The sequence below is a fragment of the Molossus molossus genome, unplaced genomic scaffold, assembly GCF_014108415.1.
Source record: "Molossus molossus isolate mMolMol1 unplaced genomic scaffold, mMolMol1.p scaffold_m16_p_2, whole genome shotgun sequence".
Classification (NCBI taxonomy): domain Eukaryota; kingdom Metazoa; phylum Chordata; class Mammalia; order Chiroptera; family Molossidae; genus Molossus; species Molossus molossus.
In genome coordinates this window covers 119,017,619-119,042,283 of record NW_023425355.1, presented here as the reverse complement: position 1 = coordinate 119,042,283, position 24,665 = coordinate 119,017,619, and the positions used below count along the sequence as shown (strand labels likewise).

The following is a 24,665-nucleotide window of genomic DNA, read 5'->3' as shown; positions in this document are numbered from 1 at the left end:
AAGAAGAGTGTTGCTTGTCAAATTTGGCCTTTTCAAAAACAAAACTTCCAGAGTCCTCTATACTTCTTCCAAACTTACTCTTAGATGGTATTAACCCAAACTGAGTCTCACAGGACAAGCCTAGATGCCAGGTAGACTGGAAAATGGTGATCTTAAGAACAAGTTTGTCATAGTTGTGTAACGTATGGCCTATCATCAGTCAATTTATGGGGCTGGAAATTGTATCCCCAAACAATTCTTAATCTAATTCCTTTTATTTTTTTTAGCAAAGACAAATTTAGCAATGAAGGAGTTTGTTATTAATTAATAACTATTGAGTAAATAAATAACAATGACAGAAATGAGTGGGGCTAAATTCTAAGGGTTTTCATAACTTTCACCTGGATGGGACATGTCAAGGGCAACTATTTTATTCAAAAGTGGTTGGAGAAGGGAAGGTAAATTCTTAGCTTGAATTTTTATGTATAAAATAAAGAAATGGCTTAGGTTACTCATGTCAGTAAGTCATTTTTAAGTATAATGGTATATGTCTACCTTATTACAATATGTTATCTTAACAAGAATCAAGGAAGCCTGTTGTATATCATAAATAGTGATAAAAATGCATGTATTACATTTTATGACCTCTGTCCAATACATTAAGACATGACATATAAAACATGTAATGCAAGACAAGAAATATAGAAAAGGTCAGTAGATTTGAATGTTATTTCTGACCCCACTTTGGTGCACTTGAGCTTTAATATATTAAAACCTTATAATATCTAAGTAGGAACAAAGGTTGTATAACCATGTTAAGTGATCAAAAGTAATATAATATATATTTTAATGCATAAAATATATGTTAACATTATATATTAATATATGTATTGAGAATATACGTAAGAACATATATAAATGCATATTATATTGTATATATTTATAATATATAAGAATATATTGATCTCTCCAATTGGTTTTATTTATAGGCTAAATGGCTAGTGACCTACATAGCATGATTTATGATATTCTAATAGGATGCTCCTTCTTTACTCTGGCATAGTGATTATGGTAAGCAGCACAATATGGTGATTATGGAGGACAAACTCTAGAATCATACCATCCAGCTGCAAATCCTGGCTTTGCTAACTTACTAGCAGTGTAACTGAAGCAATGTATTTAACTTCTTCTGTAATATAGGGATAAAAGCAGTACCTCCATAGGATTTTATGGAAGATTAAAATAATTATTTTTCATAAATAACTTAAATATCTGACACAAATAAACACTACATAAATATTTGTTAAATAAAAATAAAAATTTTTAAAGGAGTAAATAAATGGTAGCAATTATTAGGGTATACAGTCAGTTATTGGGACTTCTCAGTTGAATGCTTTTCGCATTACTCACTTACAAATCGGGTCAATCTCCAATCGAAAAAGTTGGCCTTCATAGGGTGCCGACCTTAGTAAGAGCTAGTATATATTTCGCAATTGTGTAGATTGCATTTGGAATATATTTATAATTGAATTACCAAGAGCACTAATTTCTACAACTGATTGGTTCCATCTGCAACATTTCATTAAATAAGAATTTAAGGAAGGTAGTGAACTCTCTTCTATGTCCTCCCAATCCAATGGACATTTGAGTGGAATAACTCTTTCAGTCCATTGGCATTACACTTATTAAATTGTTGTGGATAATTACCCTACTTATTACTAAGGTGTGAATTTAGGGTCTGAGAAGACTCCAGTTCTATAGGCCTTTAAGTTTATCTCTGTGGCTGAAAAATTTCATGAGGTGACAGAGAGGGTCAGCAGAATAATTAGCTAAAGATATATGACATGACACATATACTTTTCTTAAAGAATAATGGAACTAATAAAACTAATGAAAATGTATATCAAAGTTACTTTAGTGCATGTGCATGTGTACACACACACACACACACACACACACACACACACACGGAGCAAAAATAACCCAATTGCCAGAATAACCCAATTGTTGGATATGGAGTGAGAACCTAATCTAAGACAATTTCCCATAAAAATACCTCCTTTCCTTCTGTTTCTCAGAATTGGCAAGTATACTTCCTCCTATGCTCCAAAACAATCTCTTGGTTTCTTTTCCTAAGGTCTTGCTTTCATTCCTCTTGTGAAGGTTGAGGATACTCTCCAAGAGAGAACACCTAGTCTATGCTGTACCTGCTCTGAAGACCTTAAGGAGGAACACTGAAAAACTTAGGTGGTATTTAGAATATACAGCAAGGGTACTGATCAATCAGAACAGATGCCAGTTAGAATGAACCCCCTATGTGTATGTAAACACTGAAGTTTAGCTCCAGATGAATTAATTTCCGGCAGCACAAATAAGATCCAGATTATAATTTTTAATTTGACTCTACTGAAGGCTTATTGTTAGGGGAGATGCTTTCCTGTTTTCTAAATGAAGCTACTTTTAGGGCCTCAAAACCCTGACCTGTTCTTAAGCTTCAGTCTCATTCCATCAGACCTCCACATAGGGTGCCAGCTTCTCACCCATGACATTCTCCAGTCAGCCCCACTTGGGAGCCTAGGTCTATCTGCTTTTTGGTCCTACAGAACAGTGTGAATTCTTCCCTCTCTGCTGTCAGAATTTACCTCCTCTTCCATACTAGGGTTATATATATTTAAGGACATCTCCCTTTTACATTGAATGTGGATTGGCCCATTCATAGGTTGACCAGGCCAGTCACAATGGTCAACAATGCATTTCCAGAAATCTGGCTTATTCAACTTGAAATAAAACCATGTGTGAAATATCAATAGCCCAGAACATCATGTCTTGTGGCAAATCCAGTCAAATATCTTGTCAGAATCGTTCTTTCCTCATGAGGAAAGGGAACATAGGCCTGACAATAATTAATTGCTATTAATGTCTTAATTCTTTCTTTCAATTTCTGTACTTATCATGGAGCAGGAACAGTGTTCATTGACTGACACCCTTCCATGGACCATACTTTGAGAAGCACTACTTAAATATCTTTATCTCCTCTTACACAGATAAGAGTGCACAAACACACACGTCAAAAAACGAACAAAATTTTTTCAAGCAAAGGGTAGATTATAGGGGGAAAAGTCCAGTTTAAGAGAGGAAGATCCTCCTAATTCCCATTACTACATAAAGAAATTAACATCCCAATTTGAAGGACTATATTCATGTGCCATTTAACAACAAGGATATGTTCTGAAATATGCATCTTTAGATGATTTTGTCATTGTATGAACATCACAGAGTGCACTTACACAAACCTGGGTGGCGTAGCCTACTACACACCTAGTCTATGTGGTATCCTACTATCATAAATGCAGTCCGTCTTTGACCAAAACATCATTATATAGTGCATGACTATATTTCACTGGTTCAGAAATTCCCTATCAACAGTGCTCCCCAATTTGTTTTCATATCGTGACACACTTAGAAAATAATATCTATAAGTCACTTTGAGGTGTGATACTCTGAATAAAGATATTCTTGCCAGTTGATAATTTACCTCTTGCTTCTCTCTGCTTCCCTTGCTCCTTTCCCCTTCTCCTTCCCCATTCTCTCTCTCTCTTTGTATGTGTACATATGTACATGAAACACACTCATGCATATGCATATTTCTGTTCAACATTGGAAATTAAGTGGGAACTAAATTTTGAAGCTTGTGAACCCAATGCTTTTCTCTTTCTTATCAGAAATTTGAAGACTGTTCTACTTAATATGTGTCATAGTGTCCCTTCACAATTACTTCAAGAGTCTTGTTATCAAAATTTTTCTTTTTATTTCACTGCTATAAAAGGAATGTCTGTCATCTGTGGAAACTGCATGTAAATCTGGTTGCAAGAAAGTTTGAGGTTTAAGCTAAAAAAAAAAAAAAAAGAGGAATAAGGAGGAGAAGGGGGGGCAGGAGGGTTGGGGAGACAAAGTAAGAAAGGACAAAATAAAGATGTTTTCAAAAGCTCCTTCTTGGAGGTGGGCAGAGAAGAGAGTTTCTGCTATGTGCGTACAGGATTGAAAAAGGTAGTTTACCCAACACTGACTTATACAATGTAATTAGATATAATGCAAGTTATATTTTCTTCAACCATTAAACAGGAGCAAAACTTTCCTCTGTCCATCCCCACCAGCCCATGCCTGCCCCCTCAAGGTGTAATTTCTAGAATTCCTGGCACACTTTTGTTTTGAAATGCCAATGTCCTTTTAAAGACTTACTCTTTCTTATGAAAAAAATCAGCAAGTTACAAATGTATAGATTAGGAAAGCATACTGAAATGAATAGTGTATATCAAATTATATATACATAGATATATTTCCTTTAGAATCTGTAATTGAAAAGATTTTTTTCATTTCCTGTTTTACAGGATTTTCCTTCCCTTTAATTACAAAATGGGTTTTTTTAAATTGTCTCATTTATTTTGCCAGTCTCAAAAGCTCTCTGGAAACAGATTTTTAAAAATTCTATATCAAATAAGTAATGCCAAAATAATGCCAGGATTCATTGGGTTCAAACAGGAAATAAAGTACATGTAGAGATATTGAGGGATGAGAGAGTCTTGAATCATTTGATGAACAATAGCTTTCATAATCACCACTTTGGGAATTTTTTCACATTGATTTCAGCCTTCAACTAGTCCTATTTATCAGGTCCTCATTTGATGGTGGTTGCATTTTATAACTCAATAGACATCAATATCTTATAGCCCAATAAAATTTGATACAAAGCCTGTACTATGAAACGAACCCCATCTAAAATGTTGGTGTTACGTGGTTCACTAATCAAATACTGAATTCTTAAATAAATGATAGAAAGAAATGGCAATTTTTACTGCAGCAAAAGCAAACTTTAAGGGAGAAATGAGAACAGTAAAACTGGAAATGTAGAACAGAGGGAAAGGGAAAAATGCTGGACATGTTACAACTGTGAAAAAAATCAGAAAGAAAAGCAAAATAAATATTAATTATTATCAATAACATTTGGAGCAATTTCCTAGATATAGTGAATCCATAACAAAGAAGTACAACTATGAACAGAGAGAAAAGAAAAGGTAAATTAGTATATAAAATTGATAATGTATTTGACAAAAGTATTGAATCCCAACAAGAAATTTCCAGAAAAAAATATAAGGGAAATAAGATAGTTTTTATTTTTTTTAAATTTTTTTTATGAGGTACATTCTGAAAAGTACACAGAATGGAAAGTATATAATGTTTACATTAACTTTCATATATATAATGAAAAATATATATGTTTCCATATACACACAAATATAATAATTTAATAGATCATAAATAGTATTCTGTGAGCTTTCAGTGTTAGAAAGTGAGAGTTAACTAAAGGTAATTAATTAAAGATAATTAATGTCCAATTGTTAAGTGCTGCTAATCCAGCACTAAGTAAAATTTTGAGGGGGCATATTTTGAAATTTTTAATGTAAGCTATTCAATAAGTGATGTTAGGGTAGGTTAGATTGATATCTCACTTTTATACTAGGATAAAAATGTTTCATAACGGATATAAGATATAAATGTTGCAAACAAAACAGTAAAAGCACCAGGGAAATTAAGGAAGAACTTTTATATGATCTTGGCATAAGGAAGTCCTTTCTAAGAACAAATAAGAATACTTTAAAATACTCTGAAGCCATAAAGCAAGATAATGAAATATTTGATGAGTATAATCATTAGACAAGTAAAAAAATAAATAAAAGCAACAAAAATAGATAGATACACATATATTTACAAATCTAATTTCCTTAATATACAAAGCACTTCCACAATTGATAAAAAATAAGTAAATCAGGACTTCAAGAAAACTCCTTTGTATAAACAATATAGAAACAATATAAAAATGACTTTTAAATAAGTGAAAAGATGTTCATTTCTATCATAATAAGAGGAATGAACATTAAACTGCATGGAGGATCTGAATAGACACTTTTCCAAGAAGGACATACAAATGGCCAAGAGACATATGAAAAAAAATGCTCAACATCACTAATCATCAGATGCAAATTGGAACAACTATGAGGTATCACTTCACACCTGCCAGAATGGCTGCCATCAACAAATCCTCAAACAAGTGCTGGTAGGAGTGCAGACTGGTGCAGCCACTGTGGAAAACAATATGATGTTTCCTCAAAAAATTAAAAATGAAACTGCCATTTGAACCAGTGATCCCACTTCTAAGAATGTATCCTAAGAAGCCTGAAACACCAATCAGAAAGAATATATGCACCCCTGTGTTCATAACAGCACTATTTACAATAGCTAAGATCTGGAAACAGCCCAAGTGTCCATCAGTAGATAGGTGGATAAAAAGACTGTGGTACATTTATACAATGGAATACTATGCAGCTGCAGGAAAGAAAGATCTCTTGGAGAGTATTATGCTGAGCGAAATAAGCCAATCAAAGAAAGACAAGTACCACATGATCTTACTTATTTATGGAATATCTTGAACAAAATAAGCTGTGGATCAAAATAGATCCAGAGACATGGAAGTAGGGAATAGACTGACAAACCTCAAAGTGGGGTGGGGTGGAAAGAGAAAAACCAAAGAACTTATATGCATATATGTATAACCAATGGATACAGACAACAGTGCGGTAAAGGCAGGGGGGATGGGAGCAGGGAGGAGGGTGTCAATAGGGGAAAAATGGAGGGACATCTGTAATACTTTCAACAATAAAGATTAAAACAAACAAACAAACAAACAAACAAACAAAAAACCCCTCCTGGCTAATTCTAACAGTTATCACTGATTGGGCCTGACACATAAAAGATACTCACACATCACATACACAAAAAATTAGAACCCACTCTCATGGTGAGTGGTCAGGGAGGAATTGACTGGAAAGGGGCATGAGGGAACTTCTTGGGGGGATGATGAATTTCTGTATCTTATAATAAGGGTTTGGCTTACACAGATGTGTGCATTTGTCATATCTCCACAAATAGACACTTAAAAAATGTAAACTGTATGGAAATATTCTTACTTAAGAGAGTAACAAAAATAAAAATATTAATAACATACTAATAATTTTTATTACATAACAAATCACCATGAATTTAGCAACTTAGAAGAACGCAAATTTATTCTCTTACAGTTTCCTTGGGTCACACTGCATGGCTGGATTTTCTGCTCAGAAATTCAAAAGATCAAAATCAAGGCACCAACAGAGCTACACTTGTTTCTTGAGGAGAGACTTGCGGGGGGAGAATCCACTTCCAAACTCATTTAGGTTTCTGATAGAATTCAGTTCCTTGTGGCTGCAGAATTAAGGTACCCATTTGTTGGAGGAGGTCATTGAGAGAATGTGACCACCAGCTGACCCTTGACCCCTGAGCTGGACTCCTCACTCCCACCCCTGTCCTTGGAATGTGAGTTCTGCTTGCCTTCCCCACATTAGAAGCTGCCCCAAGGACACAGCCTTGAGATAGTAACATGTGTTGAGAGCATTTAGGTGGTGTAGGATGACTGAATCCTGTTAAGGCCTCTGTATATAAACTTGAAGATTCTAGCAGGTGGGTGTGGAGATCTACTCATCTTGTGGCACCCAAGATAAGCCTTGTGTGTAAGTTTCCTTGCTTATTAAATCTGCCACCTACCAATGTGGAGTGGCCTGCCTCTTTCTTTGTTCTTACTTGCCCTCCGTGTAATGGGGGGGAGGGGGCGGGATTATGAATTTCATGTTGTGAAACAACACCATTCCTCACTCATTAACCTCTCTCTCAGCCCCTTGAGGCCATCCATTTCTCCTAATGTGGATCCTTCCACCATACTTACAGGTTCTGGGAATTAGTGCAGGATATCTTTAATGGGGACATTTTAGAAATCCTGTCTACTAAACAGACTGTAATAGTTTACATGTGGAGGAAAGTGTACTCTCATTTATTGCTAGTAAGACTGTGATCACTACAAGCTGTCTTAAGAGATATTTGGCACTATTTATTGAAATGCCCGGTGCATAGGCTTGTGACTCACTCATTTTACTTAAAGTAATTCTATATTGTTCTATAGATACATTCACACATGTGAGGAAAGATATGCACAAGATATGCAAAAGATATTCATCTCAGCCCTGTTTGCATTAGTAAAAGATTGGAAACAACCCAGAGTGCATCAGAAATGAACCAAGTCGATAAATGTGCAGCCCCATAATGGAATCCATGCTATTATAAAAATGACTTTTTATGTACTGCTATGACTTCCAAGATGTATTATTGAGTGAAATAAATAGAAGGTAAATGATGTGATAGGATGTTATTAGTGGTGTCCTCCACTAAGGAGACATATAGGATGTCTGAAGATATTTTTAATTGTCACAGTGGGGGACAGGGTACGATTGACATTTAGCAGGTAAAAGCCAGGAAGGGTGCTAAACATCCTACAATGCATAGGACAGCATCCTACAAAATATAATTATCCAACCAAAATTTTCAGTAGTGCTAAGGTTGAGAAATTCTGCTCTAAAACTAACCTTTTGAAATCACCAGGTCTCCTTGTTCTTAGGGTTTCATGAAAAGTTTATGTTCATTCTGGTTATTTATTTATTATAAAATTTAGTTTAATTTTTTCCTTATCCTTCATATTTCCATACTGCAAAGTCCTGATATTTTAGATGGCTTGTCTTCTTGATTCCTTTAGATGTCCTTCTCCAACTCTATTAAGTCTTTCTAGAGATTGATGGCTATAAGTGCCAACATTATTTCAGGTAGAACTGGAAATGACCCTGGAGGAGTGACTTTTCTGTTACTGTCAAATGACGCCTGTCCTATTGAGAGACATTAGACTAGGTAATTGACTTAATTCATTGTTTAACTCAGGAATCTATAATTATTCAGAAACCAAAGGTACTACTTACCACCAGGTATTTGTTCCCAGTGAGCATGAGGGGCAAAGCCAGAGTCATCACAGCAGTTTGGAGGTGGGAAGTTTTGAGTTGCTAAAACAAGGTTTTGCAAAAGTTATGACACTTAGTCTAATAGAGTGGTATTATTGCAAGTGGTCCCCTCCATGGGAATATGACTTCTGAGTTCCTTCCCTGTGTTGTTGTCTGTATTGATTAGGTTCAGCTATTTAAAGGGACTCAAACCAATAGTGGATTAAAGCAAGATTTTATTTTAATTCTTTCTCAAATAAAAATCCCAGCTGGGTTGGTCACTTTGCTATGCAATTTTGTTAGGGCTCAGGTTTCTTCTGTCTTCTTCTTATGTCTACCTTAAAGTGATCAGATGGCCCAAAACCATATTTACAGTGAGCCAGAAAAGCAGAATAAGGAAGAAGAAGGCATCTCCCATGATTTTAAGGTGCCGCTTTAAGGTACAGTACATAAGTGGCTCACAGCAGTTCCACTCTTGCTCAGAACGTGTTTGCATAACCATATCCAGCAGCAAAGGAGAAATTGTAGTCTTAATCTCCATAGCTATACACATGTCTAAAAATTCTACCATGAATGTGATACTGTTGTAACAAACCCAGTTATTAATTAACAGGAAAGGAGCAAAAGGAAGGCCAAATAGACACATGCTCAGTAAAGTCTGGGTGACATAGGAGAGGTACTTGCTTGTCAGTCACACTTGGGAACTGGTCACTGGCCAGGATAGGCATGGCCACTGCAAAGGTGCAAAATCTGAGATACATAAACTCCTAAACAAAGGAGTTCCCTCTCTCTTACATGCTGGGCTCCTGGCTCTCTTGTTGCAGGGGGCACACTCCCCTGTATGCTCCCCAATGTTTCATGGCCATGTGGACCCCACACGATGGACGGATGGACTGTAACTAGCCTGATTCTGTACCAGACCCAACTCCACCATGGAACAGAAACTCTGAACGCTGGCTTTGCTTCTAGCTCTTGAATCCCCTGCTGCACATTTTTCCAGGACTGGATTAAGGAAGTTGGGGCTTTGCAAACCCAGGGATATAACTCCACCTAAATAAAGCTTTCTAACATGTCTCATCCTCCTATGGGGGCCTCCGGAAATGCTTATTCCAGCAAATGGATACCGAGGCACATTTAGCAATTTCTGAAATGACGTTTGTGTGTAGTAAGACATACTCGTTACTAACAATAGAGAAACTTGTATCCTTTGGCCTGGTTCAGCTATGGCTCTCAGTCATTCACTATATGCCTTTCAAAAATAATGCATTATTTTTCTGTTAGTTTATGTTACTGCCATCTAATTCATGCTATTCTACTCTATTTAGGCATTATCTCATCAATGTATTCTTATTGGCATGACTTTTCATGACCAGAAATAACTTTTAGTCATATGCAATCTAAGTGAATTTTATTATATACTATCCACTTTCAAATTATTTTATAAACATGTTGGTTACTAGACTTTTAATACTCCTGTGCATAGAGAACTTCTGCTTATCTTCTTTCAATTACTCCTATTTCCATGTCAGTACTCTAACCACCATAATAGATTTTCCTGGATTGCATTCAGCCTCCATTTTCAAAAAATTATTCGAAATTTTAAAGATTTAAAATTGTCAAAATAATTTTCATTCTGTGGAAGCTGAAATCATAATACTTTTCCTCCCATATTCTAAGCAAATTAGCAGAGAAATATTAAAGGAGAAAGTCAAACTTTAATATATGTGCACAGGGAATTCACTTAAGCATGAAGATTCCAAAGACAGTGAAGCAAAATTGGGTATATATGTCTTTTTGGAGAAAAGCGGGGAATGAGATCTTAGATTTCCAAAGTGAGAATGGGCAATTTACAGGTAACTGAGGTAGAAGGAAACACGCTTGGCAAGAAAATTCTTACTTCAGTGGGACACAGTGAGTGATCTAGCTACCAGGCCCCTGCCTGGAGCCCTCACATTCACTACACTCAGTTCAAATAGACTAAGATGAACATCCTAGGATTTCTTTTCTGAAGCAGGCTTTTCCATCTGAATCTCTTAGGCAGGAAACGGGGAAGTTCAAAGGTTCTTTCTGAATCTTGTTTCCCAGTAACTAGCTTAAAATCAACCTCAAAAGGCAGTTTTTGGGGTAACAAAAGCTTGGTTCCCTCCAATTGTGTTCTCTTGGTCACCAACTTTTTTAGTCCTTTAAACAGCTCTAGAAGTAATCATCCAAAAATTCTACTAGGAATCATTTCACTTATCTCCTCACTGTAGTATTTTTCTTGTGATACCGTTATAAATAACCTGGTTATTAATTAACTGGAAGGAAGCGGAGGGAAGGCCAGATAATGTAGGCATGCCATTTTTACAGCTTTTCCAGGAAGCTGCAGTTTAACTTTCTCCAGGACTGTTCCCCACAGATTGCTGGGGGAAGGGACTGGACAATAGACATGTGCCCAATAAGGTCTGGGTGACGTGGGGAGATGTTTACCTGTCAGTCACACCTGGGAATGAGTAATTGGCCAGAGAAGGCGCGGCCACTGCAAGGTGGCAAAATCTGAGATACTTAAGCTCCTGAACAAAGGGTATTCCTCCTTTTTTTTTTTTTTTTTTTGCTCTCTTGCTTGCCTGAGCTCCTGACTCTTTATTTTTATTGGAGGTGGGGTGGGGTTGGGGTGGTATTCCTGTATATTTGTACACATGGCTTTCCATTTGGACTCCACGCAATGAATTAATGGACTGGAACTAGCTTAATGTTATGCTGACTCAACTCCACCATGGAACAGAAATTCTGGACGCTGGCTTTGCTTTAGCTCTGCTGAACCCACAGCTACATATTTTTGAGGACTATTTTAAGGGAAATGGGACTTTGCAAACCAAGGGATGTAACTTCATTCAAATAAAGCTTTTTACCACATCTCATCATCCTGTGGGAGACCACAAAAATGCCTATTCTAGTGGCACCCCAAGAACCCCATTCCCACTAGCAATGTAGAAGGGCAATCCATGCAATTCTCTGATAACACTTGGTATTCAGAAAATCTACCCACTATTGGAGTTTCTACTAGCTAAGTATGAAATAGGACTTCTTATGTCTAGTTCACATGGAAAATTTATAGTTAATAGATATAATTTACATTTTTCTTTTAAATTAATCCAGAAGACAAGAATGGCAAGTCTGGAGTGGACACTTAGCATATCTCTCCTTAACCTCCAGGTCTCCATAACAGTATATAGTACATCATTTATTAGAATGAGGAATAAAATTTAACCTTATTTATAATATATAATTATTCAAGTCAGAATGCCTATTTTGATTTTTATATACAAGTTCTACCAACTATGCTGCCTTGGAAATCTGAACAAAGATGAACACATATTTCATCCATGATACATATTCAACATTATTCTCCATGAAGCTGCCAGAAGATTAAAATAATGACATATATAAGGTACTATTTATCTTTTGAATTACTATTATGTAAAATATCTTGTCATTATGTGTTTTTGTCCAACCTTAAAGTAATTACATAATCACGCATAGTTTAAAATTTTGGCTATAAACAGTTTATAGTTTACCAAACTATGCCTTTATATGGCCATTATTTGATAATAGAAATTGGACAAGAGAATTTGGAAGTAAACAAATGATGCAGATGTTATAGTTATAATAATTTGTAGGGGTGTAAAAAATAATTTTTCCTCCTACCTTTCCAAGTACTTCTGGATGGACTAACAATCAAATTAACATGAGACATATTAACAGGAGGAATTTATTATGAATGGAAATAAGGGGTTCCATAAGAACATGAGACCTGAATATGGCGGCAGGCAGGACCAGAGGAAGTGTGAGTGTGTAAGAGAGTGAGCGAGTGTGTGAGAGAGTGTGAGTGAATGTGAAGGTGGATGATCAAACCTGAGCAGGGCAGAGCCTAGAAGCAGAACGTTACTGTGCTGTGAACAGGAGCAGCTGGCTACCATGGTAAGTAGCCCTTGAGGGCACTTTTCCCTGCTCTGTGGGGAGGCCCCATCATTTTAGAAGATCTCGGTTCTTCCCTGGGAGGAGGCAGTGGGAGCGGCTAGGACCCAGCAACCTGAGCACACCTGGAACCATCAGACCAGTGGACACTCTGTGTCAACACAGACCAGTGCACAGTAGTGGAGCTCCCAAGGTGCTGGTCACGGAAGCCTCAGACAGCCCGGAGCCCAGCACCATCCCCCATAGTAGCAGCCCGATCAGAGTCGAGATATACCCCCAACAACAGAGGCTGGGGAGCAGATATTCATCCCCAGGCAACAGAAGCACAGACCAGCAGCTGAGACCCATCCCCAAAAACTACAGCGAAAGCTGAGCAGGAGTTGAGCCTCACGGGGCAGCAGCACTCGCCAGCCGCCAGCGGTGGGACCTGGGGCTCCACGGAGGCCTGTGTGGCCCAGTAGCCCACAGGAGCAGTGGGAATCCTGAGCTGGAGAGACACTGGTGCCATCCAGCTGCCCACCCTCAGGAACTACAAGGTGTGGGGGCACCAGAGAGGCCTGTGAGACCCAGCAGAGACAGTGCCATCCAATTACCCATGGGACCTGCAGAGTGCTGAAGCACCAGAGAGGACTGTGCAACCCAGCAGGGACTGTGTCATCCAGTTACCCGCAGTACCTGTGTGGTGCTGAAGCACAAGAGAGGACTGTGCGAGCCAGGAGGGACTGTGTCATCCAGTTACCCGCAGTACCTGTGTGGTGCTGAAGCACAAGAGAGGACTGTGCGAGCCAGCTGCACACAAGACAGGCATCAGGGATGTGAAAATGGAGGCGGAGTGAATAGAAGCTATGCAGAGGATCTCCCAGGACAAAAAGGGAATTACAACTAAAATAACGACAAATCCTCAGAGAAAAGCAGCAGGACAGGACCATATAACCAGGGACACTGGTAGTATCTGCGGAGGCGTGAGAGGGTGGTGGGTTGCGAACCCAGGAACAGCAGCAGTCTTAGCTGTGAGCAGCACCATTGGGGAGTAAAGACCAAGCCCGCTTCACAGCGCAGAGAGCCTGGACAGAGCACTAAAATAGCCATGGCCACTCACCTGGGTGCTATGGCAGAGGGAGGGCAGACTGGGTTCACTTTGGGGACACCCGGGATCTAGAGGGCAATAAGACTTTTTGCTGAGTTGCGGCCAAAAAGGACAGTGGCCAGTGTGCTCCTTCCCAGAGCTGTGGAAAAAAGCAGCAGCCCCCCCCCACCTCGAAAATTCCGCCTTTCAGGTGAGGCAAAGAAATGCAAATTGAGGCTCAATAACAACCAGTATGTAGCCCACCCTCTGGAAATCCTCTTATGCAGAACACCAGGGCTACATTCCAAGTCACTGAGTAACTGAGACTATTAGCCACCAGGAAATAGCTAGAGGATAACTGAACCTTTCCTGGGCTTGCAAATCTACCCAGGAAAGTAAGACTTGACAGTAGTGTTTAACGTGGGCCCACCCAGGCTCATCCAAACCCAGTAGAGGAAGCCACAAACAGCAGAACACCAACACCCACAGGGAAAATTTGGCAGGCTCCAAAATGCACTAGGATAGCCAAAATGGTGAAACAAAGAAATGAATACCAAAGGAAAGAACAAGAGAACTCTATTAAAGATGAGATCAATGAAATGCAGCTAAGCAAATTATCAGAGATAGAGTTCAGAGCCATGATCTTGAGGAAACTCAACAGCATGAGTAAAGACATAAGCACCATGAGTACAGATCGAGAAACATTGAAAACAAACCAAGTGGAAATGAAGAATGACATAGCAGAAATTAAGAACACATTGGAAGGACTAACCAGCAGAATAAAGGAAGCTGAGTCCCAGATCAGTGAATTAGAAGACGGGGTAGAAAAAATCAACCAATCAGAAAACCAAAAGGAAAAAAACAATTTAAAAACAGGAAGCCGGCTTAAGAGAAATATAGGAGAACTGGAAGCATAATAACATTCGCTTCATTGGAGTCCCCAAAGAGGAAGAAAATGGGTAAGGGTTAGAGAATATATTTGAAGAAATAATGACAGAAAACTTTCCTAACTTGGTGAAGGAAGAAAGCATTCAAGTTCAAGAAGCACAAAGAGCCCCAAGTAAAAAGAACCTAAACAGGCCCACACCAAGACACATAGTAATTAAAATGCCAAAAATTAAAGACCAAGAGAGAATCCTAAAGGCAGCAAGAGATAAGCAACAGGTTTCCTACAAAGGAAACCCCAAAGGCCCTCAGCTAACTTCTCAACAGAAACACTACAGGCCAGAAGGGAGTGGCATGAAGTAATCAAGGAGATGAAAACCAAGGATCTGAATCCAAGGCTACTCTATCCAGCAAGGCTGTCATTCAAAATAGAAGGTCAAATAAAGAGCTTCCCAGACAAAAAAAAAAAAAAAAAAAAAAAAAAAAAGGCTAAAGGAATATATTAACCCCAAACCTGCAAGATATGCTAAAAGGACTGCTGTAATTAGTAGAAGAAATAGGAAGAAAAATATAACCACACTAAACAAAAATGGCAATAAATAAATACTTATCAATTATCACCTTAAATGTGAATGGTTTGAATGCTCCGATAAAAAGACACAGAGTAGCTGACTGGATGAGAAAACATGACTCACACACATGTTGTTTACAAGAGACCCACCTCACAACAAAAGACTCACATAGGTTGAAAGTGAAGGGATGGAAAAAAAATCTTTCAAGCAAACGGAAAGCAAAAAAAAAAAAAAAAAAACTGGGTAGCAATACTCATATCTGATAAAGTAGATTTCAAAATGAAGGCCATAACTAGGGACAAAGAAGGCCATAATATTGAAAGGATCTATCCAACAGGAAGATATAACCTTGGTAAACATGTATGCACCCAACATAGGAGCACAAACATATATTAAACATCTTTTGGAGGACTTCAAAGGAGAAGTCAACAGCAATACAGTCATAGCAGGGGATTTCAACACCCCGCTGACACCACTGGATAGATCTTCTAGACAAAAAATTAATAAGAAAACACAGACTCTAAATGAAGCACTAGATCAAATAGATTTAATAGATATCTACAGAGAATTACACCCCAAAACTGCAGAATTCAATTTCTTCTCAAGTGCACATGAAACATTCTCAAAGATAGACTACATGTTAGGGCACAAACTGTCTGTACAAGTTCAAGAAGATTGAAATCATATCAAGCATCTTCTCAGATCACAATGGCATGCAACTAGAAGTCAATTGCAACAAGAACATGCAAAGACATTTGAACACATGGAGGCTAAATAGCATGTTATTGAACAAGAAATGGGTTACCATCGAGATCAAGGAAGAAATTAAAAACTTCCTGGAAACCAATGAAAATGAACCGACAACAACACAGAATTAATGGGATGCAGCAAAAGCAGTTCTGAGAGGGAAGTTCATAGCACTACAGGCCTACCTCAAGAAGCAAGAAAAATTTCTAATAGAATATCTAACCTCACAACTTAAAGAACTAGAAAGAAAACAAAAAAGGAAGCCCCAGAGCAAGTAGAAGGAAGGAAATAGTAAAGATCAGAGCAGAAATAAATGACACGGAGACCAAAAATCAATTCAAAGTTTCAATGAAACAAAGAGCTGGTTCTTTGAAAAGATAAACAAGATTGATGGACCCTAGCTAGACTTACCAAGAAACAAAGAGAGAGAAACCAAATACAAAAAAATCAGAAATGAAAGAGGAGAAATAATAACTGACACCACAGAAATACAAAGGATTCTGAACAAATATTATGAAAAATTATATGGCAACAAATTCGCCAATCTAAGTGAATTGGACAAATTTTTAGAAACACATAGTCTTCCAAAACTGAACCGGGAAGAGATAGAAAACTTGAACAGACCAATAACAACTAAGGAAATTGAAGAGGTAATCAAGACTCTCCGAGCAAACAAAAGCCCAGTCCTGGATGGCTTCACGGGGGAATTTCACCGAACATTCAAAGAACTAATACTCATTCTCCTCAAACTATTTCAAAAAATTCATGAAGAAGGAAAACTTCCAAACTCATTTTATGAGGCCAGCATAATTCTAATTTCAAAACCAGAAAAAGACACTTCAAAGAAAGAAAACTATAGACCAATATCCCTGATGAACATAGATGCCCAATTCCTAAACAGAATACCAGCAAATCAAATCCAGCAATATATCAAAAAAATTATTCACCATGACCAAGTGGGATTCATCCCAGGGATGCAAGGCTGGTACAATGTTCGCAAATCAAAAAATGTGATACACCACATAAATAAAATGAAGAATAAAAACCACATAAGCATATCAATAGATGTGCTTCCATTTCTGATGAAAACACTCAGCAATGTGGGAATAAAGGGATCATATCTCCACATAATCAAGACGATATATGAAAGACCTACAGTCAACATCATACTCAATGGGCAAAAATTAAAAGCATTTCCCTTAAGAACAGGAAAAGGGCAAGGATGCCCACTCTCGCCACCCTTATTTAACATAGTACTGGAAGTCTTAGCCACAGCAATCAGACAAGAAGAGAAAATAAAAGGGATCCAAATTGGAAAGGAGGAAGTGAAACTGTCATTATTGGCAGATGACATGATACTATAGGTTTTGGTTTTGGTAGAAAACCCCAAAGACTCCATCAAAAATTTACTAGATTTAATAAATAAATTTGGCAAAGTAGCAGGATACAAAATGAATGTCAAGAAATCAATGGCATTCTTATACACCAATTATAAACTCACAGAAAGAGAAACTAAAAAAAAATCCCACTTACCATCGCAGCAAAAAAATTAAGATACCTAGGAATAAACTTAACCAAAGAAATAAAGGACCTATTCTCAAGAAAACTACAGGTCATTGAAAAAAGAAATAGAGGAAGATATAAAAAAGTGGAAGCACATACCTTGCTCTTGGATTGGAAGAATTAACATCATTAAAATGTCCATACTACCCAAAGCAATCTACAGATTCAATGCAATTCCCATCAAAATACCAATAACATACTTCATAGAACTAGAGCAAATACTTCAAAAGTTCATATGGAACCAAAAAAGACCTCGAATAGCCACAGCAATCATGAAAGAGAAGAACAAAGTTGGAGGGATCACATTACCAGATTTCAGGTTATACTACAAAGCCACTGTAATCAAAACAGCTTGGTACTGGCACAAGAACAGGCATATAGTCCAGTGGAACAGAACAGAGAACCCAGAAATGGACCCAAGTCAATATGCTCAATTAATATTTGACAAAGGTGGCAAGAGCATACAGTGGAGTAAAGACAGCCTCTTTAATAAATGGTGTTGGAGAAATTGGATAACTACATGCAAAAAAATGAACCTAGACCACCAACTTACACCATACACAAGAATATATTCAAAATGGATAAAAGACTGAAATGTGACTCGTGAATCCATAAAAATCCTAGAAGAAAATGTAGGCAGCAAAATTTCAGACATCACACCCAGCAGAATTTTCACTGATACAACACCTAAGGCAAGAGAAACATGGGAAAAAATGAATATTTGGGGCTACATCAAACTAAAAAGCTTCTGCACAGCAAAAGAAACAAGCATCAAAATGAAAAGGGAATCCATTGTATGGGAGAGCATAATTGCCAACGATACATCAGATACAGGGTTAACTTCCGAAATATATAGAGTACTCATATAACTCAACAAAAGGAAGACAAAAGATCCAATTAAAAAATGGGCAGAGCACCTAAGTAGACACCTCTCCAAACAGGACATACAAAAGGCCAAGAGACATATGAAAAAATGCTCTATGTCACTAATCATGCAAATTAAAACAACAATGAGGTATCACCTCACACCTGCCAGAATGACTGCCATCAACAAGTCATCAAACAAGTGTTGGAGAGGGTGTGGAGAAAAGGGTACTCTAGTACACTGCTGGTGGGAATGCAGACTGGTGCAGCCACTATGGAAAACAGTATGGTGTTACCTCAAAAAATTAAAAATTGAACTTCCATTTGACCCAGTGATCCCACTTCTAAAAATATACCCTAAGAAGCCTGAAACACCAATCAGAAAGAATGTATGCACCCCCACGTTCATAGCAGCACTATTTACAATAGCTAAGATCTGGAAACAGCCCAAATGTACATCAGTAGATGAATGGATAAAAAGAAAACAGTGGTACATATATACAATGGAATACTATGCAGCTGTAACAAAGAAAGATCTCTTATCCTTTGAGACGACATGGAGGGACCTATAAAGTATTATCCTAAGAGAAACAATCCAAACAGAGAAAGACAAGTATCATATGATCTCACTTATTTGTGGAATATAATTAAAATAACAGTCTGAGGAATGGGGTAGTCCCAGAGACATGGAAGTGGGGCACAGACTGACAATCCCCAGAAGAGGGGGTGGTGGGGGAAAGATAAACCACAGAACTTATATGCAAGTATGCATGAACAATGGACATGGGCAACAAAGCTGGAGATAGGGTGGGGAGGGGGGAGGGGGGGAATCAGTTGGGGGAAAAGAAGCATCCGTAACAAAAATAAATAAATTAAAAAAGTAAAATAAAATTTGTATTCAAAAGTTGGAAAAAAAAAAAAAAGAATATGAGACCTGAGGACACATTGGACAGTGGAGGCTGATATGCCATTTGGATAAGGTGAGATAGGCAGGGGTCTAAGATTTTAAAGGTAAAGTAGGCAATTCACAGGTAAAGGAAAAGAGCAAACTTTTGGTAAACAAATTCTTGCCTGGCCACCCAGAACAATGGAACACAGAGGGAATCAAACAAACTGGCTTTAGGGGTTCCTCTCTGTCTGCCACACCTAGTGTAAATTATGGGGAGATGAAAGTTCCCTACTTTAAGCAGTTTTTTCCTTCTGAATTCCTTTATGCAAGTAAAGTGGGGAGGTTCAAAATTTCTTTCTGAATCTTTTGTTTCTTAAAATAACCAGCTTAAAATAATCAAAATCCTCAAAGGCATATTTTGTGGTGACAAACAGCTTCTCTTCAAAGTCATCTAAAATTTCCACTTAGAGTAGATAAAAACCTGGGATACAAATCAAGGAGGCTTAACTGTAGTTACTGAGGGCAGTGGCTCAAGCTTTTGGAGAGAAGCTATGTAACACCCTTCTTCAGTTGATGAGAGTACTAACAGAACAGGAAAGCACAATTGTTCTCTATTTGATTTAAAACACCATATGTTTAGAGTAGACATAGAAGTCAGACTTAGGCCAGTCTTCATGAAAGTGGACACAAGACAATGTTGAGATGTCTTTGGAGTTTCCAGTTATTGCAGGAGGTTATGGACAGTGGTCTTGGTTCAGAGAAGTTCCTTGGGCCACTGGTATACCTTCAGCACCATAAAATTGCCCTGCATAGGAGCTCAAGGACATGGACCAACTTTGTATTATATCATAGTAGTGATTAGTATAAAAATCCAGCTTAAGTTCCCACTTGTGAAGCCAAAATATACAGAATTTTGAAAATGATGTCCCTATTCCACTCGTTCTGGCTTACTGGCCATATGTGTATATTTTAACAAAAGACACAAAGGATGGCTATTACATTTTTAGAAACGTTAGCCTAAAGGCCAGAGTAGGGCCTCTAGGGGGCCCTGACTCTGTTTCTATTGAATTCCTCCATTACTGTTGCATCTTGCTGCTTTACTAGACCCCGTGGATGCATCACTTCCACTGTTTTTTAGGCTTAGTCTTGAGAAAGATCCAGGAGAAGGCGCCTGCCCGCCAATGCCATCTCAAAATTCTGCCAGGCCATGTTAAAGTGAGATGCCTCTGGCATTTGGCCTTCTGTAGCATGTTTTCCAGCTAGTCTGGTGACACGTGTGATCCCTGGGTTCTTCCGCCAGATGCCTGCTTTCTCCATTCGAATCTCCAACTTGTGTAGCTTGGTTGGCGCCCAGGCGGGCCAGGCTGCAGGCGGGCGCCACGTTGGAAGGTTGCCTAGCAACGGCGTAGAGGACGCTAGTCCTAGGTGGATCACGCACGTCCACAGCTGTTGGCTGGCTTCCTAGACCAAAGACATGAACACACCCAGGGCCTCCCTGATCCCTCTGGAAGTGGAAACAGCGAAGGAGTTGCAGCTGCGGGTGACTCCGCCGGAGCTGAAGTTCCTGGACACGCTGGTGGGGAGGGTCTACCGCCAGTCAGTTACTGTCCACAATCTTGGCCGCAGCAACCAGAAGATCCGGTTTCTGGAGCCGGTCAAACCACAGGTAACACACCCAGGAGGGCTCTGAGACTACCTCCCAACTTGGGCCCCTACTTTGTCCTGGGGAGTAGGCACTGAGCTCCAGGGGACTGGGGGCCAGGATTGAGAGTGGAGATTTAGGTTTTTGTGTGTTTACCTTTTTGTTTTGTTTTCTTGTTTATCCTTTTTACTTAGGATTGGGACCCAGGGTGGGAAATGCCATGTAGAACCTCCCAATTTCTTCATTTTGGGTTTAGAAGGAAAGGAAGAGGGTTTCATGTCTGTTTCCGCGTAGGCCGGAATCCATGATACTGTAGAATTATGACGACAAACCTTTGAACCGTAAAGTGCTTGATTACTTTAGATATTATAGGGTAGTAGGAACGTTTACTATTCACATTTTAACAAATATTTGTTGAGCACCTACTGTATAATAGGCAGTCGGTGTGAGAAATGCAAGATGGACATAGCCCTGCCCTCACAGGACTTAGAAACTCACAGGGTGTCAGTAAAGGTCTAATCATTGGCAAAATTAATGTTCTGAGAGGTTGTTCCCATTTTCTGACCTAAAATTTGATAGAATTTCATCTCTCTCACTATTATTTTAGAGCATGGGTGTGAATGGATGGTTATTAGTTTACTATGATCACCTATTATCAGGGAGACATTTGATACAGGAAAGGGATAAGGATTTTTGGTGTGTAAGTGATGAATAACTGATTTTTTTCATAGGATAGTCCTAATGATTAATAATATTGAATTCAGCTGGAGTTATATGTACAGAAATGGAAAGGTGCCTGACTTTTTTGTTAAGCTTACATATATTTGTTTGAATATACATAGAAAAATGTATGATAGTGATTATAGGAGGATAATAAGAAACAAGACTTTCATGTTCTACATTTAGCACTTTTAAAAAATTGATGTACTATTTATCTACACTAAAGTGCCCAGATCTTGAAAGTAAAACTTGTTATAGCCACCACTTGGATCAAATCATAGAAGATTTCTAGTAGTCTAGATATCCTATAGTACCTGGAGTAATCATTCCATGGAGATGACCACTGTATTGATTTATAATACCACGGATTAGGTTTGCCTGTTCTTGAGTTGCATATAAATGGAATCACGTGTTCTTAATTTTGTATTTGTATGCCTTAATAATAGTAATGTGTTTATTTTGTAATACTGCATCACAAGAGACTATTAATTGCTCATTAAATAAGTAAGTACTTGATTCCTTGCAATACTATATAATTAGGGGAAAAGTTTATTATTTCATTACTTTACTACATATTTATTGAACAATTGAATGTATATCTGAAAATACTTTATTTTAAACCTCAAACTGGCAGTAATCCCAGGTGTGGGCATATACTATTTTATGGATGTCTCCTGGTTTTTATGCAGATAGAACAATAATATAGTTTATTTTATTTTGGTTTGCATTCAGAATTAAAAAAGGAAAACTATTTAGACCACAGGTCTTGTCATTGACAAGAGAATGGCCAGACAGGCCTACTAGTTAGAGGCCAAAGCCACGAACCCATTACATTGTGAACTTCTCTTTGTTGCAAGACCATGATATGCATTCTAGATCCTTCAGAGATATAATGGGAAGTAGGGAAGAGGTAGATTAGCAAAAAATGCATTAACTGTCTTGGAGATAAAAAAGAAAAACAAATTGCTATGTAGAGAGCGTTTTCATTACCACTATTATAATAACTTAGAAAATGATTCTAACACATGGTAGTATTTGTTTTCCATCCCAGCTCAAGAGCCTGCATTGTCTATGTAGTGGGTACCTACTATGTGTCATACGAAGTGCTATATTCCATCTACTATGGGTTCCTGGTAGAAAAGAAAAAAGACACACTTTTGACAACACAATCCTGACTTGTGTGGCCCCTGGTTTAGTCAGGCCAGTTTTACTCGTAATTGTCCCCTTACTCCCTTAGCTCAGACTTTTAAAAATGTTTTTGACCCATGGCTTCATTACCCCTCCTACAAGAATCACCTCTTTCCAAATTCCACCCATTTTTTGAGAGACAATGTAAGTTTTTGTTTTCCCTAAGAAGTTAACAAGTCTCTTATATTATCTCCAAATTATTTTTCATTTGTTGATGGCAACCATTTTGGCAGGTGTGAGGTGATACCTCATAGTCATTTTAATTTGCATCTCAATGATAATTAGTGACATTGAGCATTTTTTCATATGTCTTTTGGCCATTTGTATGTCCTTTTTGGAGAGGTGTCTCTTTAGGTTCTCTGCCCTGATTGGTGTTTCAGGCCTCTTAGGATATATTCCTGGAATGGAATCACTGGGTCAAATGGCAGTTCCATTTTTAAGTTTTTGGGAAACACCATACTGTTCTCCAAATTATATACCAATTGCATTTACAGACATTCATTATAGTTTGAACTTGTGTGCCCAGGACTCCTGGTAAATCTTAATTTTACCTCAATGGTCAGTTCAGAAGCTCGTAAGAGTAGGGAGGTGCCTTACACACCTTTGCAGACCACTCACAGTGCTCACCAACCAGTAGTTTGACATAAGCACATGTTACTGAAGCCTTGGTTTTCCTTTTTGAAAATATAGCTTCTTTCGGGAAAGATAGTCAAACCTGCTCTGTGGACTGCCAGCACCCAAAGGTCAATATGGGGAACAATCTATTGTATTATAACCTTTGTAATTACAGGGGGGTTGAGAGTTGGAATGTGGTAGTCATGAGATATCAGAATAATTGTTTGCTGGATATATGATGCTTTCAAACTAGTAGTTAACAAATCATTCCAGTGTTCTATATCCTTCATGGCTGTAAAGCACTGCTTAGACTCAGCTGGCAATGAGAAACGCTGAAAAATTAATTAATTTTTTAAAAAAAATTAAGTATTTTTGTTACATATGTTTCTCCTTTTTCCCCTATTCATGACACCCTCCTCCCCACTCCTGTCCCCCTTCACAGTATTGTTGTTTATGTCCATTGGTTGTGCATGTATGCATATAAGTTCTTTGGTTTATCTCCTCTCCTTCTCCCCCCGCCTACTCTGAGGTTTGTCAGTCTGATCCCTACTTCTGTGTCCTGGTTCTATTTTGTTCATCTGCTTATTTTGTTCATTATATTCTACAACTAAGTGAGATCATGTGATACTTGTTTTTCTCTGACTGGCTTATTTTTCTTAGCATATTACTCTCCAGGTCCCTCCATGTCACCTCAAAGGATAAGAGATCTTTCTTACAGCTGCATAGTATTCCATTGCGTATATGTACCACAGCTTTTTTATCCACTCATCTAATGATGGACACTTGGGCTGTTTCCAGATCTTAGCTATTGTAAATAGCGCTGCTATGAACACAGAAGTGTCTATTTTTTCTGATTGGTGTTTCAGGCTTCTTAGGATATATTCCTGGAATGGAATCACTGGGTCAAATGGCAGTTCCATTTTTAAGTTTTTGGGAAACACCATATTGTTCTCTACAGTGGTTGCAACAGTGGTTCCCACCAGTAGTGTACTAGAGTCCCCTTTTCTCCACATCCTCTTCAGCACTTGTTCTTTGGTGATTTGTTGATGGCAACCATTTTGGCAGGTGT

The 24,665-nt window shown here is 38.1% G+C and overlaps 1 protein-coding gene across 1 annotated transcript in view; it reads left to right on the top strand.

Moving 5' to 3' along the window:
• Positions 1-20,905: 20,905 nt before the first annotated feature.
• The window catches only part of CFAP47 (cilia and flagella associated protein 47), a 442,571-nt gene continuing 438,811 nt past the window's right edge, over positions 20,906-24,665 (top strand). Inside the window, exon 1 of the mRNA XM_036270144.1 lies at positions 20,906-21,097. Coding sequence (XP_036126037.1) covers positions 20,906-21,097 — 192 coding nt within the window. The remainder of the gene's footprint in view (positions 21,098-24,665) is intronic.